The sequence below is a fragment of the Aquila chrysaetos genome, chromosome 16, assembly GCF_900496995.4.
Source record: "Aquila chrysaetos chrysaetos chromosome 16, bAquChr1.4, whole genome shotgun sequence".
NCBI lineage: Eukaryota > Metazoa > Chordata > Aves > Accipitriformes > Accipitridae > Aquila > Aquila chrysaetos.
In genome coordinates, this window is record NC_044019.1 from 16703360 (window position 1) to 16721936 (window position 18577).

The following is an 18577-nucleotide window of genomic DNA, read 5'->3' on the forward strand; positions in this document are numbered from 1 at the left end:
GAAGGTAGTAAAAAGCCAGGAGGTTTTTTCCTCCCTGGAAATCCCTGCTGGGACTGCAAAGCAAGCATGAGCTAGCTGGGTGTGAGGTGGTGATAGGACACTCAAGTCACTAGGCTGGTGGAGACTTGCCGTGGCCACCTTCCTCACACTGCTGTCTCCAGCTTTTTCCTCTCCTCCAAGCAGCTGGTGCCTCCCACGGTGAGCGCGGACACGGGTGTGAGAGCTGTCACCCTTCTCAGTTTAAGAGGGAGACAGGAGAGGATTTTATGGAATCCACAGGCAAGGTGGAAAAATAAACAAGGATTGCACTGTGGGGGAGGAAGAGGACAGGAGATGATGAAAGAAGAAACGAACTCACTGAGATGCCAGAATCCCATTTTCTCTAGAGCCTTGATTTTACTTTCTTACTGATTTTTATTTTTACTAGTGTCAATCACTAAAAATGACAATGCTGGCCCTGTAGTGAGCATGCTGTGGGCTTAACCAATGCAGAGAAGATGAGAGGGGACACTCTGGCTACAGTAGCAGGTGTCACTGGTTATATACTCTTACATAAAGTGAAGCCACCATTTCTGTGAGAAGCGCCGATGTCCCAGAAAGTAGCAAGCAGCTTGATAATGGAATTATTAACAGTCCCTTAGCCGGAGAGGACCGAGTCAGTGCCACCGTGATAAGTGACATTTGCTGCCTTCCTTAAAAGCCAGTGTCACCTGACAGTGGCTAATGGTCAGCACACGTAAAACCCACCACTCCTACAGTAATAATTGCTTTGTCAGAGCTGCAAGCAGATGACAATAGCACTTAAGACACCTCTACACAAACAGCGAGGTATTGATCCATTTGTTATCAAAGTGGTCTCAGCAGCACGGAGACAGGTCAAGTAACATTCAAAAACCCTTTAAGGCTTAAAGAGCCCTCCTGCTCTTTGCCACGGCACACTCAAAACCCGCTTGCGAAGTCGATACAACCAACCTTTTGACGCCAGTGACAAATATGCAATAATTAAGTGAAAACTTAAATCTGTGTTTGGCTGCCGCATATGCAACCCTTAACGCTCCCGAGAGAAATTCTACATACACAGCCACAGAGAAACACCCGCACGTTTGGAAAGTGGGAAAAGACAGGGAAGTGTCAGAAGTGCAGTGTACTGCAGGTGTCGGAGGTCAGACTGCAGAAGTCCTGTGCTCCTGGTGAGAGTTTCTTACAAGAACGAGGGAAGTGGCCCTGTGGTTCTGGACACAGCACTTTTTTTTTTTTTTTCCCAGAGTGCATTTCAGGAGCAAAGAGAAGCTTCACTTTTCAAGTAATTTCTTTTTCAGAAAACTTAAAGCCTTCATCCCATGCTCTCTCTGACTCCACGCCAGGAAAACACTACATCGTGAGAAGAGACTGCCTTACTCTGAGGCAGAGAAGGGTGCATACACGAATTCGCATTTGCAAACTGTGTAAGATCAGTACCGGTGATGAAAGAAAATAGTTCGCACCTACGAAAACTAAGACCTAGATGTGCAAATTATATTTTAAGATAGGAGCCTTAGACACCAGTGAGTCATCACCACCCTCCAAACAGGCTTTCTAAATGTGAGCTGCGTACCCTTAGAGGCAGAAGAGGATTTCTTACAAGGGGGGGTCATCATACCATTCTTTTGCAAAGTTCATCTAGGTAACTTGAGGATCCTGCATCTGGAGGTGCTGCAGATTTCAAAATGCAGATTCTAGATAACCAGAGCCTCTTAAAGCCCCTCGCAAGAGAACTGCTGCATGGGTGGGGTTTGAGATCATCTCTGCAATTCAGAAGTACAAGATCTTCAGCCAGATGGGACCTCCCAAGGCCCTCGAGCGCTTTTGAAACCCGTGCCCTTTCAGAGTTACAGCTGCCCTCACCCAGAGCGAGGGGTCCACTCCAACAGCAGCACGGTCAAGTGCAAGGGCAGTCGCACAGGGATGAAACCCTGGCTGGACCATTAGGAGAGGTTGGTTTGATCGGTAAGGGCAGTTTGGCAGGTTAGGAGGGTCTCCTGAGGCGGCAAGCAGGCCCGGAGAGCTGTGGGCTGGCTGTAGCGGCGGTTCTTGTTCCACCTGTGGCCCTGGCAGCCCTCACTCACCGCGGCCATCTCAGTTCCCCGCTATTGCAAGCGCGCTATTGTCTTATGAGAGGCTTCTGCGAATAAGGGGAATGTAACACTTTGATTTTCTTCTAATAACTAGCAAAGGAACAGATATATATATTTTTAAACAGTACCTTAAGCTAGGAAAAAAAGCTATGTATTTGGTCAGTGTTCAGCAGGGGGCTTTCTAATGAAAAAAGGTACCGTTTCAGAGATCATATGATGTTCAAAGCTGCTATTCCCACTCAGATAATAACGAGCAAGGTCAGCCTCTGCTGGTCAGGTTCAGTGTTTTGAAATTACATTTTGGTCTGTGAGGCTTCCCTCCGACATCCCAACCAACCAGTCTGCACAGAGCACACACGCCACTACAGAAAGTTGCAGCTGCAATTAGCTGGTGAGTTGACACAGCAGGCAAGGCGTGAAACAAAATTTCAAAAACTGCCAAACTTGATCAGCAAGGGTTCCTCGAATGCTTGCCATGTCATTTCCAAGCAACAAGAGAGCAGCATCTCAGAAGCTTAACCCCTTTCACGGTCGCAGGCTTGCAGAGAGAGAGGACACAGCCAACACCAAACCCCACTTTCCTCCTCCTGCCTCCCTTCCAGCAAAACCCAAGCACCTGGGGAGCTGCGCTTTCTTTTCGGAAATTTCCCCACTGCAAGACGGCGATGCTGCTTCATTTCTCTATGTAGATTTTTCCCCAGTACTTACCAAGAAATGCCAAGATACCTAGTTCAATTTGACCAGGGGCATGTGGTGACTAACCGGGGCTGTCAAGAAACAAAGGGCTCACCTTCGACAAATTCCATGTGTGCGCTGTGGGTGAGGATTAGAAAATGAGAAGTAGTGTCACAGAAATGGAAAAATTAACAGCTGGACACTCACCCGCATAAATAGTTGATCACAAAGCGAATGCTGATTGATTACCAAATTCTGCAAGTACCATCAAGTTACTCTCTCCTCTCCTGCTGCTAGCCATCCATCGCTACCTTTTCTTAGAAACAGTACATGAAGCCTTTCTAATTTTGGCTACCTACACTCCCTTCTTTGCCCTTTACAACTTAATAGACTTGCTGCTGGTAAATACAAAACAAAGCCTGTTCTGAGTGCTCGGAGCTCCAATGTACATTAAAAAATTATAGACACCACCTCTGGACATACTGAAATTTATGGCTGTGTCAAAAGAGGCTGTTATTGTAGTGAGTAATCTAAACTTTACTTCTGTTCACAGTCGGACAAACTAGCTTTAATCAGCCCGTATCTTCTCAGTCGGGGTCTTTCTGTAAAATTATTCAGCTGGCTTTATAACACAAGTGTCCACTAAGTACACCTCTAAATTTTTCTAAGCCATTTTACTGATATTTCTATTCACACAGCAATCAGCTGCAGTTCCTCTAAGGGCACTGTTCATAAAGCCTCGTTTCCAAGAGAGCCTGGGAACTTTTTATAAATGGTAGACCTTTTAAGTAACAGTTATCTGCAATGGTCCTACGGCGTACGGCTCCGCAGTGCTCTGGTCTGCAAGAGAGCTACTGGTCTCCTCTGAAAGCATGGAAGTTCACCACCTAATTTCTTTAATGCAGCTCTAAAGGTTAATTGGTCTGAAAGAGTAATGCGGGACTGCTAGCTAATGATATATGCCTCGAGGCTTTGCAGCTTGCCTGTATTTTATACAGTCAAGTCCAGAGCATAAAACGCAGGTGATATCACCGTGACTTTTCAGACCCCCCTCCAACTTCCCGCAGCCCCCCTCGGCCTCCCCCTCTCCCGCCCGAGCCCTCCGCTACACCCACATGTGCCGAGTGGAAGCGTCGGGAGCTGAAGGCGGTTCTCCTCCACCTGCATTTCATGCCTTGTTAGAGGGGGCTCCGAGAAGTGCCGCCACTGCACTCCTCATTACCACTGCAGAGAACTAAAAACAACCCTAATGAGGAGAGCCAGAGCGTACAGTACGGGGTGGGAGGAGGGACGTCCTCCCACACTCCCCAAGGAATCTGGCCAAAATCTTCAATTTGCCATTTATGACAGCTAATTAGTTATTCTATTCAAAATCTTTGCTTTAAATAAAAGAACTAATTATACACAAAGGTCAGTCCCCCACCTCCTGTGAAGCACACATAATTGGCTTATTTCCCCAACACTGTGTGTATGTTTTACACAATGCTTTCAGGCAGATGGCTTTAACTCTTTCCCTCTGCAAGTTTTTTGGTGGGGTTTTTGTTGTTATTGTTCTCGTTTTTTAAAAAAACAAACCAAAACTTTTCCTCAGATTAGCTACTTTTTCCATAAAAGCTTGCTCAACAACAAAGCAGGTGACTACACACACACAAAATGCATCTACTCGGAAAGGTTTGTGACAACCACTCCAGCGCAGTGCTTCCTATGCAGTTGTACAGCACCTTGCGCAACATAGTACTGGAATTATGTTTTCATTCTCCACCACAAATTCTTGCTTGAGCAGTGCCTTTCAGACACAGTTACCACATTGCTGAACAACCATTCTGCCAAAGACCACAATTATGGCAGGTTTATGTTACACTTCTTTCTTCTCTTTTTTTTTTTTTTTTTTAATTTTTTTTTTTTTTTTTTTTTTTGTGATTTATGTAAGTGGTTATTATAGGGATGCAGCATTCCAGTGCTAAAAGCAATTCTGGTTTAAAGACCGGAGTTTTGGCAGTTGGGCAATTGAACCTAGGTTTCTGAGTTCCACTTGAGGGAAAAAATGTTTATTTCTAGCATGAACACTCCTTAAATGAGCTGACCTCCTTTTGCCTGCTAACAAAAACCCCAGCATTTGGCTGCAAAAGATGAAAAAGTAACTGAAGAGTAGGAGTAATCTTATTAACTCCTGTCTCATCACAATAAATAAGCTGCAGTCTTATGTCTTTTATCAGAGGATCTGATATCATTTAAAAGCATTAGAGCCCTGCATCACCCATTTAAGTAAATGCAGACACTCATTGCCAAAAAGATGCAGTGAATTTCATTCCCTTAAAAAGAAACTCACTTTGTGTTCCCAGTATTGTATTACTCACCTTCTATGAATATTACACCCTGCGAAACAAGTTAAACCATGCACTTCCACTGAACTGAGAGTACGCCGTCTCGGGCATCTTCACCAAGAATTTCATTTGAAGAATTGTGGCCAGCAAGGTGAAACTCATCATGTCATCTGTATATCCAATTAAAACGTTACATTTGGAACACCGAGTGCTTGCAACTAAATGCTTATGAACAAGCCTTAGACCATTCATCAAAATTATTCAATGAGTAACCACCGTCTTTTTTCATTTCCAGTTTCATGCTGCAGTATACAGCAGATGATTTTTACAGTGGCTTTAGCAATTCATTTGTGGTATTCTTTCTCTGAATCATTACTGAACAAATTTCCCAAGCATGGCAAAAACCATAGTTGGAGAGGGCAGTTAATAGGAGAAACAACATTTTGGTCACTACTTCTATTTTAAAAATGCTATAGTCCTCCTCCCAGTAACGCAGCAATTTTTTTTGGCCTATAGTTCCGGACAAGCTTTAGAGAACCATATTTTAGAGTCTAGTGTCCCCTGGCAGTTTCAGCTGCCTAAAAGTGACCCAAAGCTTCATGAGTGGCTTAGCCGCCCCTCCAGTCTCCCATGCAGAGACCCTGTTTTCAAGCCATTTGCTCAGATAGACCAAGATACCCAAAATAATCATTAGCATCATTTGAATCTGTACCAAGGTACTGTTCTGAAGCAGGACCAAGGTTTAGGGTTAGAATCTAGATTTTCATTTTCCCCAAAAGTTTTGAGGCTTCCAGTACCTGCTGTAAGACTCTATTATGGAGTTGCTCTTACCAGAGGACAACCTGTAGCTATAAAGGAACACATGGCGGCAGGACCAAACGCAAACCATAAGAATTGTTGCGGCAAAACAGTTTCTATAAATCATTCCGGTAAGCAACCTTTTCCCTGTGCTCATAAAATATGCTTGTTTGAGCTTTAATTTTTCATAATTGGCGTATGTCCAAAGCTTATTCTTAGCACATATAGTGTTTCAGTAAAATCCGTTTTTACTGTTGGAAGCCCTGGGAACAGTAAAAAGACATGCAAATTTCTTCCACCTTCAACCTAGTCTGAGAACGTTCTGATCAAGTTTTCTAAATTAGTCACAATTTAGCATCCTACAGTCTGGCAAAGGTCCTGATTTTAGGTGGCAAGTTCCCTCCTTCAGTGTCTGTAGTAGAAGAAAAGTCTGGCAATGGAGACGCTACCCTCAAACCAGCTTTCCAGCAGTATAAGAACATCACAGATGAGAAAATTATTATTAGGGATGACTAGCCTGAAATTTATCCCGTATTCCTCAATGTTCCATCAATTTGCAGGTTACCACTGAAAAGACACTAAGCTTAAGTTTTCTATTCAGGGGGTTTGGGTGTCAAAGCAACCTAATGGAAAAAGACTCTCCGAGTCAAATGGCCACAAAGGTAAGAACTCATTCTTTGCTCTCCAGCTCATTGAAGAATAACCTATGTACCAATGTTAAATACAGGGAGTTTTTTGTTCCTCCCCTTTCCGAAAAGCAACGAAAAACCCTATATCAAGTTAAAAATCCCAAAGAGTGTTTGAGAAGTAAAAACTCAAGTCAATTATTTCCAGGCACGCGTGAAATACTACACAATTCTCATCTTCCAGTTAAAATGCACTGTTTAACATATTATTACTGAGGTTTCAAGACATAAGCAAAGATGTGCGATGTAGCAGAGCTCAGGTTTAGCAGTGAAACATTAACATCACCCTGACAGATTTGGTACGCTATATATGTGAATATTTTAAGGAGAATAGAACTATATCATTGCACGATCATCATCATCATCATCTTTTCTTCTGCCTCTTTGCAGACATATACAATGTCAACCTAAGCTTTCGGCAACCTTAATAGAATTTCAGTGCCCACTGCCAAATGGCCATTTGATGTTCTGCTCTGTGTACACTGATGAAGCAATCTGTCACAGGCCTTAATGCAGGCAATGATGACTATCCAATCTAAAGCTTTCACAGGCTTATAGAAATTTCTCAAGACTTTTGGAGCCTATAATAATTTGTGCAATACCACAAAAGAATTTGGAATCCTGGTGCTCTGTATTTAATGAAATATGAATATACTCTTTTAAATGTTTCTTGAAGAAATCCTACTGAGGCCGAAAGCATATTTTACACCATCAATCACCAGAAAGTTGTGCTGGCAACTCTGAAATAGCAAATGCTATAGTGATTGCAAGTTATTGTAGTATGAAACTAACAGCCCCTCCTGCCCCTGTCCAAACTTATTGCAAAGCCAAGCATTGATGCTCATGCCCTGCACAAGATTAGTACAATAAATATACAAGGACTATAATTTATTTGCGTATTTTCTTCATTTCCAAGAGACGAGTAAAGATTCACCTATAGAGAATTCAGAGGGAGTCTGTCTACTTAATGCAATCCATGTAAGAGATACAATTGCTGCTGACCTTCTAGAAGTCATGAAATACACTTCCCCGGTGATTCAGAAGGATGCAGTTATTCCCCAAATCTAGCCTTTTCTCCCTTCCCTAACAAAACCAGACCAACCCATCTGCTATTAAAAGTTGAAAGGAGAAGGGCAAGGAGAGCTATTTCCTTCTCTTCTTGTTGAAAGGAAAAAACACAACAGACAGTCCTTTGTAGGACCATTTGCATGCTGAGCTGTCAGACCATGCACTTTCCATTAAAGAGATAGCATCCCTTTTCGTAAGTCCATTTGGGATCCATTTTAGTGTTATCTAAAAATCAAATCTACATGGTAATCCTTTTAATGTACTCTTGACTTTTAAAAACAGCTTTATGTTCCTTCAGGAAATGTTTTAAGCCATTACTCAGTAATTACTACTCACCCATGAAAACACTGATCTTTTACAATATATAATCAGTTTGATGACTTAAAAAATAAAGCAGACTGGAATTTTGTCTCATGAAAGTAGCAAAGAAAAACCAAGGTTAAGAGAGCATCCTGCCCCCCCCCTCCCCCCCCCCCCCCCCCAATATTTCAAAGTGTTATGTTTTTCCTGTTGTGTAAGAGAGGGGCCAAGGTGGTCACAGTCCCAAGTTTCCGTGTTAAGTCTCCGGGTGTGGAGACTCTCAATCTCAGTTTTGCATTGGCGATCGCTGCACAAATAACCAATAAATAATTACTGATTTTGGAAGCCGAATTTGTATCATTGTGGATATAAACAATACCCTAACCTTTTGCAAGCTCTGAAGTTTTGAATGACACTATACAACCTCCTGAAATGCTGGCAACATAGGAAAGCCATGGAATTTGCGGAGGTGCTTTTGTAAGCTTCAGCTGTTCATGAACGTGTCTCAGAAAAGGTGCCAAAACCGGTTCACATCTAGTGCAACTTTACTGGTTTTCTCTGGACTACACCTGCAGTCAATATAGCAATGCCTAGCCAGACTTCGGGGGCCTGAAATTACTTTGAAAGTCCTACTACCAGCTCCTAAAAGGTTTGCCTTGCTCCCTTCCAAACTCCTTTGCCCACCCAGAGGTGGTTGGGAGGCAGAGGAGAGTTTGAGTATAAACCAGCACTGTCTTGCCCTTTCTAGCAGGAGCCAGAAAAAGGACAGGAGTGCATTTTGCTCAATTACAGCTCCTGTCTGAGAATGACCAGACAAAAGCCCGTGACTTCTGTAATGCAGATGCTCAGACTACAGGAGGTCCCTGGATATCCTGGCCTTGCATGCAGTTTACAAAGACCCTCGATGTCTATACAAGGTATAGCCTACCAACAATTGGAACCATCCTTCCCATCCCACCGCTGACCCCAGAGAGCACTGCACCCTTCCCACTCAGCTACTCCGGCAGCTTAATATTTCACGACTAGAAAAAGGGCAGGGTGAATTTTGTCAGAAAGAACTTGCTGTATCTTGCAAATAATACCAACTAAAGTTGTTGTTCTCTTAATGCCATGAAGATAGAAAAGACACAGAAAGCAGAGACTAAATACTTTCATTGCTTCTGTTCTTCCGTTCACTGCGGTCTAGCTTAAGCCTTACTTAGCCACAGTTTGCATCTACAGATTTTACTCTACCCCATTTTGCTACCACAATTAGGACAGAGAAAGTCCTGCTCTTGGCCATTTCCCCTTTCATTCACAGGGAAAGGTATGCGGACCCCAGTGCAACACTGTTCATTAAACTTTTGTTATAGCTGCAGTTGGCTAGTAACTATATGCCTCAAACTAATTTTTGTTACTCACAACTGATTAAGTCAGGGCTCACAAGCCACAGCTGGCCATTAATGCTACCCTTCTTTACAAGAAATTATGCTGATAAGAATTAAAAGTGGTTTCTTGGCATAAGCTGTTGTATATTCATTCTATAATGAGTTCCTTTGAGGTGACGTGTAGAGACAGGATTTAAACACTATTACCCTGGACAACAGGAAACACCCAAGTAAAATTGCAAGACTTTTTTTTTTTTTTTCTTGTGTTTCTTTTTTTGTGAAATGCCCCAGAAAGGCTTTGAAAACTCTGCTGCAATTCACCATATATTCCAGAATAAAGTGAGCACTAAGGGTTTGGGGCAAGTCAGCATGACATTTAGTTTGCATTAAAGCATCTTAGAAGTCATACGAAACATACCGTAACAGAGCATATTCTACTCTATTAAGCATTCAGGAGCATCGCAGTCTTCAGAATATGGATGAGAAGCTGGAATTGCACAAGACATTCCTCTTCTTACGGTTGACCACTGAGTTGAATTCAAGCTGATCCTAAGGGAACAGTTTTCATTAACCTGCAGTAGCTCTCTAATCCTATTCCTTGAATTTCAGACCACCACCACTACAAGAATTTATGACCTGCTGCCTGCACTTTGGATGGTACTCACACTTCACTCTTTTCCTCAATGCATCCTGCTCCTCTAGATCATTTCTACGGCTTCATGCAGCAACCGACCCCCTTAAAGTGGAAGTCTGCTCTTCAATTCAGTTATTTATGCTCCATTTAATTCTCACCAACAGACGTGAAGATGCCGATGGTTACACTTGGTTAAAAACGATGAAAAAAAATATCATATGACCTACCCCAGTGTGTAGAACCGAAAGCCTCCTGAAACGTACCTCCTGAAGTCTGGCCCGGATTTGTATCTACTAATGCTTTGCCTGAAACCTCAGACTAAAAACAAATTCTAAACCACTAACCTTCAGCTCCAAAACCACTACACTTTTGGGCCAAAAAACCTACTGAGCAGCTCTTCCTCCGCTCCATTTCCATGGGAGTCTCTACCGCTTGATTTGCTCAGTTTTTGTCCACCTCATCATGAGATTCCCGACAGCTGAGAAGAACTCCTTCACTGAACTAATGAAATAAGGAGTCTTAAGTGCCCTGCAATCCTTTTTAGAAAAGTCTGTATCTCCAGATGAGTCTCGATTTCACAGCATCAGGGAACTGTGTGCCAGTGCGCTGAACCGGAACGCCATGGCTAGCAGGAGTTGCGCACAACAATGCTAACATCAGGGTTATTTTAGATTAGAGTACTTCCAAATCAATTTTGGATTCAAACTTTTAAATGCACTCTCCAGAAGGAATCTGCACTGACTGAGTATTTTCAAGGCTAATTTTCTAAGCTTGAATGAAACTCATTCTTATCTAAGAAAAAGATGCAACTAACCTTTCCCACAAAGGCTGGGTCATGGCTAGAAAATTAGGCAGACAACAGTTCTAAAAAGAAATAACCTACCTAAGAAAACACCCATAAAACTGCAAACAAAAAGCACTACTGATGCTGTTGGGAGGATATTTTAACTGAGACCAGAAGTTGTCACGATATTTGGGACCCAAGGCACTTCTCCTATAGCTTCTATAGCAGTCCCATTCTAGCAGGGGCAAGGACATACTCCGGGCTACTCGGGGCAGCAGGGCTGCGCTCCGGGAACATGCATCATGCTGCAGTGGGATAAAGAAGGAGCTGAACGTCCACAGCCTGATGGCAGGTTTTTGCCGGACTAAAAATCCTGCAGAATTAAGACAGATCCTCAGCACTCTACAGAAGGAAAGTGGTTGCGATGAGAGAAGGGAATGTGTAAGACAGATGGGAGAGTTAAGGTTAAAGTTCAGACCAGAAGCAATTAAGACGGGTAAGAGTACTCTGCAACTTGACACAGGTTTGCTTTGTATTCAGAACTTTTCACTAGCATTAAGCATCTTAACTTGTGTATAGAGAGATTATAATTAAAACCTGACAAGCTTAAATTAGCCATTTATAAAAGGTTCTCCAGAAAGCTTTTAAAGTAGACTAAACATATCTATTAAAATGAAAGAAAGGAAAAAAAAATCAGAGCCATTTTCAGTTACAATAGTTTTCCCTACCTAGATATCTCCAGAGATTAGACAAATTTAAAATCAAAGTTCTGCAACTGTCCAAAGCCACTTAAAAGGGGGGGAGAAGGAGGAAGTGTGGCAATTAGAAAAACCTTTAAAACCCCCTCTATTTAATAGCCCCCAGTCCTTTGGATGAACATAAGCACTCCAGAAACCCCATTAACAAAAAAAAAAAAAAAACCCAAAAAACAGAGATCCTAATTTCCCTTCAGGATTTTGAGCACTTCAGGGAGTGCTCTATTATGGTTCCCCAGGGACGGGGGAATTATGTCAATCTGCCACGAGGCTGGGCAGTTGGCGAGGGAGGCAGCCCACGAGCTGGCTTTCACCGGGCCATGCCAATTAGAGTGGAGGGAGCGTTTTCACCTCACACTGCCTATTTAGATGCATTCCTAGCATTTCAATGCTATACGTTTTCCTACGTGTTCAAGAAACTGAATCTAAAGAAAATTTGCTCTTTATCAAAGAAAGAAACATATCCACCAGTGTCAAATGACACCAGGTAATTCATTCCCCCTCAAAAGAAAAAAAAGAAAATAGCTACAAATATTTTGGTATTTCAAGAAAAAGTTCACAGACTATAAATATCTGTAAACCGGGTTTGTGAGAATAAAAGTCATTAAGGGCAGGACTGCTGCAAAGTCCACCTTATTACTTCCAAATCGTATTAGACTCCTTCTTTCCCTGCCTTGCCTTTTCATAAAGCGAATGCAGTACTCGAGAAATATGGTTGGACATCTAGCTGGAACACAAGAAGCAAGCCTTGGTTTCCCAGCACACGGCTCCAGCCCTGCCATGGCCTCCTTTTTTCTGCTGCACAGGTCAAGGGAACAATCCCAGCTCGCTCTCAGCACACCTTTCAGCGAGGAAACAGCTACAAACATTTGCTTATTAACCTAAAGAGCTCCTGAACAACCCTACATTATTCCTAGCTCTGATTGCTCCCAAGACCACATCAGCCTCTCTGCAACCCTCATTTTTAAAGCTCTGGAACAGACGCTTTTATATGCATGAAGTGCACGATATGGGTATTTTCATAGGCCGTAGGGTGCCCTTGTCATAACCTGTTGTAGCGGCCTGTTGCCACTGCTGAAGACTTAGAAGTTACATGATTGCAGCATCCTGCTCTTGGGTGAGAAAGGGAGGCGCATAGGAAGTGGAAGAACAGAAGTCAGCACAAACGCTATATAAAATATGGTGCAGACACAAGTACAGTAGTTCTTCAAAGGAAGGAGAGAGTCAGCGCCTGTCCCTGAGAAAAATAATCAAGCTGTAGCAGCAATGATCGCTCTAAACCCATGTCGTTTATCTATAGCCTACATTGATTGCTTCCACATGCAAAATGTAATCCTTTTCTCCAATGTACCTCAACTCTACTGCACTCCATGTGGTACCTCTTTTCAGAGGAGTGTCTAAATTATCTAAGCACAGGAAAAAAGAATGTTACTTTAAAGCAAGCCATGATCTGCCACAGCAAAGCGTAAGATGAGTAATTTGTTACTTCAAGTGCTAGGAGGTCTTTTTTTTTTTTTTTTTTTTCAGCGCTAACAGTATTTGAAGTGATAATGTGCATACAGAAATCTTAATTTATTTTACTTCGTCTTTATATACCACTAGTGTACTTATTCCCAATTCACAGCAAACCAAAAATCTGATAAGGAAAAACAACATCTGCTCTGGTTCCAATACCTAATGGAAGTATGTGAATGAGTATTTGCAAAACCCAAGATCCATTTGAGTCCTTAACTGAACTGCTTACAAAGAGGAATCGGGTGAAAAAGAATAGATATCTGCATTTCAGATACCCCAAAGTTCAAGTAAAAAAAATCTATCCCATTTTTGGTTATCCGTAGCAGCAATTTCACAGCAACTGCCGGGTGTGCAATTGCCGCTGCTTTCGGAGAATTAAACAGCTGAAGACTTCTCCAGAGATTTCTCACTTTTTATGCAGGTTCAGCCTTATTTTCACCTCATTCCCAAACCTACCGCCGCTGAAACCTGGCCGCAGTCCCAAACAGGTCCATCAGGCAGCACAAGAGGAGTGGCAGATCTGCGCTGAAAGCCAACGCAGCCCGGGAAGCTGACAGCCCGTTCCTCCTCCCAGTGTCATAGCGGGACCATCACTGTATCACCCACCGCCCGTCCCACCGTCCCGCTGCCTGCCCCTGCCGACAGCTGCCTGGGACATGGGTTATTTCCCGTGGAAGTGCCTGGCACGAATTCCTCTCCCAGGTGAGAGCTTCTGCTCCCCTTGGAGAATAGTTCGGCTCAGTTGTCTCTGCACCACCCGGCGGTGACACCTCCCCGTTGTCTTCTCCTCTCCAGGCTGGAAAACCCGATTCCCTCAGCCTCTCCCTGTATGTGCCGCCACTAAGATGGTGCTGGGTTGACATTGGACTTGCTAGGCTCTCTCTAGTCTGTCAATAGGACAGCTGGCCAACTTTAAGTGATGGACACTTACCTTGTGTTCAAAGGCCTACAGTTGATTTCACAACTGACACGCTGACTTCTGGGAAGCAAAAACTTGTCACTTCTATATGATATCACCAATGATGCAAGTGGAGTACCTCCAGAATATTTACTTTTTTTTTAATGAGCTCCACCACAAACTATTTCTACAGCCTGAACAATCAGAAAATTTAATTTTTTAAAATACGCATCCAGTGCTGACACTGCACTTCCTTTGCCTAGAGACCCCCATATTGCAACCACAGACAACCGGAGGGATGAAACATGGCCATCTCCAGAGAGAAGTGAAGCCAACAGGCAGCATGCAGACAGCACTGTTTAAATGGCCAAGAAAATCAGGGGCAACGCTTCCTGTGTATTAGTGCTCTGAGACATCCTGTATCTATGCAAAACAGGCACCACTTCCATGTTTAAGATTTGACCATCCCTCTCTCCGAGGTCAGCCCTCAGCAATAACAACAGTTCATCTGCTGCTGCGAAGGTCAAGGGCTCTGCCAGCCCTCCGGAGATTTGAGCTACTGGTTCCACAGAGTCTGCCAGTATCAAACCTGACACTTAGATTAGTAGTTACTCCCCAGACATATCTAGTTTCCCATTTCTTCAGTTTCTAGTGTCAAAATACACTTGCAGTACAATATGCAAACCTCCACAGACAATATCCTCTCTGCTCTTCAGTTGTGGTGAGAGGAATGCCTATTTTTGCCAGAAAAAGGTGTACTTTATGTTAATGTATTATCATACTCATATACCCCTGAGCTCGTATTTTTTGTTACAGAGCATAAAAAATGGTAAAGCTGCATCCCACAGTTAGCATCACATTATCAGCACACAGAGCAATATTTTGGAAGTTAGTTAGCATTTAAGACAGATGTTCTGCATTATAAACACCAGAGAATGATCAGTCTTTGGTGTGCAGTTCATGGATGGCTTCATCACAGCTCCACTTGGTGGCTTTACTTGAACCAATACATTGCAACACTATATATCACCCTGTTAAGGTCTGAATCAGCATGGATACCTGCACATTACCCTCCTCTGAGGGCAGTGAAGAGTTAAACCAAGGGACCACTTCTTCCCATTCCACATGATAAAATCAGAGTGATCCTGTGCCCCTACCTCTTACACCTTAATATATTAAAATCATTACTCACTTTTGCTCGTCATGAACAGGGTTTACCTCATTTTTATCCTAAACTGTGAAGTGCTAATTTCCCCAGCATTTCTGCAGTCTAGAACCACTCTCGCACACCCAGGAAAAGCTCCTGCCACGTCACACAAGAGCCACTGTCCCCCTGTTTTGGGATGCCAACATCTTAAAAGTCTTACAATTAGAAGGGTCAAGCTGGGTAATTTCTTGCCTAGGTGCAAGGAATTTTTAACAAGGAAGGAGAAAAAAATGAAGCTTAAAGAGGAGGTATTGAATCTTACCAGGCTGGTATGCATCAAGGTTATTAAGAAAGTCTGAAATTACAACAGAGCTTTAAAAACCTACAGACCTGGTTCTCCAAGGCTATGTATTTAAGTAGCTTGCAGATACAGTTTGTATCCTTCAAGATGCTTTAACACTTTTACACAAGCTCAAAGCTGCATGAGCAGACTGCACACAAAAGCTGTTCTTACACAGCAAGTGGTGGCAGAGAACAACTTGTCCTCATTGGCTCCACTGGGGTAAATGGGCACCAACTTTGTTCCATTAATTACATTTATTATGTGGCTGCATTGGTCCCCTTCCCTCGCCCTCTGTTTGCCAAAGGACAAGCCAGTTCTGAATTCTGGGACTTTCTGTAAAACTGCCACTGGCTATTTCTGAGTTCCATTAATTCACGGACACTTCTGCAGAGAAGGTCCACGTTTGAATATGGCACACCTTGAAAAGTGTCGAGAGAAGAAAGATAAGCCATGGCAATGCAGAGGCTCAGGCTGCAGGAACGGCAAGAGGATATCAAATGCTGCTTTAAGTGCTGATATATTTGTGCTTTGAAGGAAAAATGCCTTCAGGAATCGCAGCAGGAGTCACCTCTATATAAAGACTTTGCATATAAAGGGACATTTATTATTCTCAATTAATGGCATTCTGATAGACACGTTTACATTTCTAAGTGTCAGATTCAGCAGAATACGAAATGACTGAAGGCCTCTTACTTCGCTCTGAAAATGGCCATAAAAGGATCTAAAGATGACAAAAAAAAAAAAAAAAATCCACATTTCCTAGAAGACACAAGACATCCTTTGATTCCTTACAGTTCTGAAGCCCGGTTAGTACAGCAAGGCTTTCCAAATACAGATTTAAACACCTGCAAACAGCAAAGCGAATTGCCACTACAGCTCCTTCACAGAATTTGGTGACGTCCACGTCGAGAGGCAGTAATAGATCTTGATCACATCCTCCCATGGATTATTAGGGAAACCTAATGTGGCAGAACACTGTATAGTAGGTTTCTGGAAAAATGAATAGCTAGAAGTCTCAAAAAAATTCACACTTTGCAAGCAAAATGTGTGTAATGTTACTGGATTTTAAACCAACACGTCAGAAATATTGTCTAAAAGGAGACAGAAAATAAACATCTTGATCTTGTGAGAGAAAACTGCTTGTTTGGGGGAAAATCTAGAAATAGAAAGCCACTTCGGTGACATTTGTGTAACTGAAGTACCAATAAATTCTTCACACATACACACACATGCCTACAGGTTGCTGGTGGCACAGCATGCATGTGGCCAGGACTGATACACAAGCGTTTGTCACTTTTGAACCTCCCTAAGGCTAAGGAGAAAAACTAACATTAACTCAACCATGAGCAGCTAAGCACTATATTTAAAAAAAATAGTAAAAATAAAAGTGCGGATACATAAGGCCCAAAGCCCGGTGCCTAACTCCTCGAGGCAACAGGAGGTCTTTCTCACATACCTGCACACACACATCAGCCATCAAATCCTTCAAACACTCTCAGCTGTGGAAACGCTGACGTGAATTGTTAAGCAGTCAATACACCTCCACCGAGCACGGAGACAGCTCACATGCAGACCGACCGAAGGTTTAAATGGGAAGGGTGGGAGCACACGCACGGCCCGAGTAAGGTTTTGCAGGAGAAACAAGCTGAAATCCCAGGGGCAGTTCAGCACAGTGGTTTGCAGCTTCCACAGCCAGTGATTTTGGAAAGCTCCCATGTGAAGGTGCAAGCAGTCCTTGCTTCTGCTTCCAGCGTAACCCTGGCTCCGTTCCTCTCCTGGTGCCACTGCGTTCTGCAGCTGCCTCTCATGGGCTCCACGTGCATCCTCCCCGCTCTCCTTTTTAAGTCACCTCCTCCAAATAATATATGCATTAAAAAGAACAATTTTACTCATATTGACTCTCCTTTCTCTGCCGGTAAGAGCTGCAGACTGTTTGCTTTACCAGACATTGGAACTCCAGTTAGTTGTGGGGGTTGGTTGGTTTGTTTTTAAATTAAGACTATCCCATAGAAAATTAAACCTCCCCATCAAGTTACACTGTAGTTCACAGTTTTGAGGACTTCAAATAAGAATGCCTAACCATCTATTCAACTATATAAATCTACATGTTGCAGGTATTTCCGCCTGGTGGCCTGATGCTAGACCTGTAAATAAATAATTCAGTACTCAAATAATAGCAGCTAAATTTAAAAAACACCCACAAAACCTACTAGTATTAACTGGAGCTTTCGATGGTCAGATTTGGTTTCTTGGCCAGGGCGGGAAATGCAATTTACTACCATGGGGGAAGTACGGGTGTTGAAAACTAATTCAGCGACACCTCCAAATATGAAAGCTGTTCCTCAGCGCCAGCCAGCGGGCTGCAAATCCCCACGGACCACGGCTCCCTACGCCCTCGCACTCGGCTCCGCAACCACCTCCAGACTCGCAGGACAAGCCCACCTTAAAAACCCTCGGGAAGAGCTGGGATGCCAGCAGCTCCCCAGTTTGGATTAAGAAATGCGCCACAAACCAGAAAATCTCAGATTATAATTGCAGTTCTGCTACTGATCTCCTGCATGAAAATCTCTGCATTGGTGTCTTCACCGGTGACGGAGAACAGCAATGCTAGTTATCTCCAAGAGATTCGAAGTGGTCTCCAGCACTCTGAAAGCACCAAGTTGCTTTGTAAGTGTTAAGTGTGCTGCCAGATGCAAAAGATTTAACGTGATGGGCTCTGCTTACCTTGACCTAAGATCCTTTAACAAAGGCCAGGTAGATTAGAGAGATTAAACTTTCCACTGGATTATTTTAAAACTTCCATAAAGTCCCTACAACTAGTTCCCCTGAAAACACGAGTTTACATTTTGTTTGCAGCAAAAAACCTTTGGAAGCTGTGACACTGTCTGGCATATACGACATAGATATATATTACCAGCAAAAAGGCAGTTTTCCCTCCTTTTAAATGATGGAAAGTCAATTTGCATCATAATTACAACCAAGGCCCTGTAACGTTACTTTTACTTAAAACAGTAAACTACTATAATAAAAGTGTACCTGGGGAATATTTAGAGAAAGCACTAATGATTTCTTCCCTAGTGGTTAATAAATTCACTTCCAGATCAATTTGTTCATGATAGAAACTTGAGAGCATAAACAGTTACACAAGCACATTAGAGTGTGTCTTTCT

The 18577-nt window shown here is 42.9% G+C and overlaps 1 protein-coding gene across 5 annotated transcripts in view; it reads right to left on the reverse strand.

The window, feature by feature from the left end:
- The window catches only part of LMO1 (LIM domain only 1), a 64096-nt gene that overhangs the window by 18612 nt on the left and 26907 nt on the right, over window positions 1–18577 (reverse strand). The window contains exon 1 of one of the 5 annotated variants that reach the window (XM_030039350.1): window positions 3905–4631. The exons of the other annotated variants lie outside the window; for them this stretch is intronic. Coding sequence (XP_029895210.1) covers window positions 3905–3956 — 52 coding nt within the window. The 5' untranslated portion in view covers window positions 3957–4631. Of the gene's footprint in view, window positions 1–3904; window positions 4632–18577 lie in introns of those variants that run through there. 5 annotated transcript variants of the gene reach the window in all.